At 54.4% G+C, this 2,052-nt stretch overlaps 1 protein-coding gene across 1 annotated transcript; it reads left to right on the top strand.

The window, feature by feature from the left end:
• Positions 1–3: 3 nt before the first annotated feature.
• On the top strand, positions 4–1,427 carry LOC119345168 (cystathionine gamma-synthase 1, chloroplastic-like; the record flags this gene model as incomplete). Its single annotated transcript, XM_037615353.1, has 5 exons — positions 4–216; positions 308–511; positions 644–730; positions 835–1,157; positions 1,266–1,427. Coding segments are annotated over 5 exons (951 nt in total), but the record flags the coding sequence as incomplete, so codon positions are not given.
• Between the last annotated feature and the right edge of the window lie 625 nt (positions 1,428–2,052).

The following is a 2,052-nucleotide window of genomic DNA, read 5'->3' as shown; positions in this document are numbered from 1 at the left end:
GAGTCGACGCTTGTCACGTCCTCGGGAATGAACGCCATCGTTGCCACGCTGCTTGCGCTCGTACTGCCCGGTGCCGGCCACGTGGTGACCACGACTGAGTGCTACAGCGAGGCACGCGCCTTCATCCGCGACAAGCTCTCCAAGATGGGCATCAAGGTGACATTCATCGAGCTGAACGACATGGACACGCTCAAGGCCGTTCTTGACCATGGCGACGTAAGTTAATTTCCATAACACATATATAATCAAGGGATCTATGAATGTATGTTGGTCGTTTCTGACTCTGAGATGCTTGGCTATGATGCAGGTGACACTCTTCTACACTGACTGTCCGACGAACCCCCACCTCAAGTGCATCGACATTAAGCTCGTCGCGGAGCTGTGTCACCGCAAAGGGGCTCTAGTGTGCATCGACAGCACCCTCGCCTCGCCCATCAATCAGAAGCCGCTCACCCTCGGGGCCGACATCGTCGTGCACTCTGCCACAAAATACATTGCCGGCCATCACGACGTGAGTAGCTACCCTATATCAGATGTATTTTCGTAGATCATACAATTACACTGCCATTTTGATCCTTTACTTCCATGATCACTAGTAGTGTCAATGTAGTTTAAGACTTCTGATCGTGTCATTCCATTTCAGGTCATTGCAGGATGCATCAGTGGCTCGGATGCGCTCATCTCTAGGATCCGTGCGTGGCATCACGACCTCGGCGGCGCCATTAGTCCGGTATGTAGTATATATTAACTGTAGTACATATGTTAGCACTCATTCTTATTTAAGAAAACTAGATTTTAAAGCTTACCACTTGCACTGCAACTGAATTACTGCAGGACGCAGCCTACATGATCATACGCGGCCTCAAGACGATGCTGCTTCGCGTGGAAACACAAAACAGCACTGCATTGCGCATGGCGCGCTTGCTCGAGAACCATCCCAAGATTGAGCGGGTGTACTACCCTGGACTCATCAGCAGCCCATGGCACCACATCGCCAACAGCCAGATGACTGGTTGCGGTGGCGTCATCAGCTTCAAGGTGGCGTCAGACCTGCACGGCGTCATGAGGTTCATCGACGCATTGGAGATACCCTTCATTGCAACCTCTCTTGGCGGGTGTGAGAGCCTCGTGCAACAGCCGGCGGTCATGTCCTTCTGGTATGTGGCGCTCTAGGGTTTCTCTCGTTTGCAACTTAGAGGACGATTCACTATATATATTTATGGTCGACATTTTGACTTATATTGCATGGATTGTGTATTTATCAGGGGGGAGAATGATGAGGAGAAGGCCAAGAATGGGATCAAGGACAACTTGGTGAGGTTTAGCTTCGGGGTTGAGAAGTTTGAGGATCTCAGGGATGACATTCTCCAAGCCCTAGAGAAGATTTAGGATTATTCTTGATCCTAATTAATAGTGTAACAATTTTGACAAGCTAGCTTTATAGAAACCCTTTTTGTGCATATGGTAGGTAGTCAATTTGTGCTGAAATCCAAGAAGGGATGCGACGCTGACGACGTTGCTGCCCGAACGAGTCCTAGGGTTTCCCCTGGCACGCGGAAGGGGGTGGTGGATGGATACCTCCGACACGCTCCAGGAAGGAATGGTGGCACCCACAGGTGTCACCGCATAGGGGCCAAAACCGGCAAGGATTTCTCCCGCACTCCAAACCCAACTGCCCAACCGGACGGAGCCGACCCGCCAAACCGCTGCCCACCACCATGCGCCAACGCAGTTGCGCCGCCACCCACACCGCCTCACTACGAACACCACCACGAGGCCAAGAGGACTGGAGAGAAGCGCACCATGACGGGAGCGGCAACCCCCAAGCCGAGCGGGAGGGAACCACGTCCACTGCCGTCGTGCGGGAGGCCCGTGCCTATGGCACCGTTGCGGTCGCCGTCCGGACGCGGCAGCGGGGCATGCCGGGCCACCCCTGGCCCAGCCAGGCCCCGAAGCGGGCCCGTTAAGCCCCGCCGTCCATGATGCAGCAGTCCAGCATTGGCGCCGCTCGTCGCGTCTCCCCCGCCTCCCGGAAGCCACGCCAGAGACCAT

Source organism: Triticum dicoccoides, unplaced genomic scaffold, assembly GCF_002162155.2.
Source record: "Triticum dicoccoides isolate Atlit2015 ecotype Zavitan unplaced genomic scaffold, WEW_v2.0 scaffold211474, whole genome shotgun sequence".
Classification (NCBI taxonomy): Eukaryota; Viridiplantae; Streptophyta; class Magnoliopsida; order Poales; family Poaceae; genus Triticum; species Triticum dicoccoides.
This window is presented reverse-complemented; position numbering and strand designations above follow the sequence as displayed.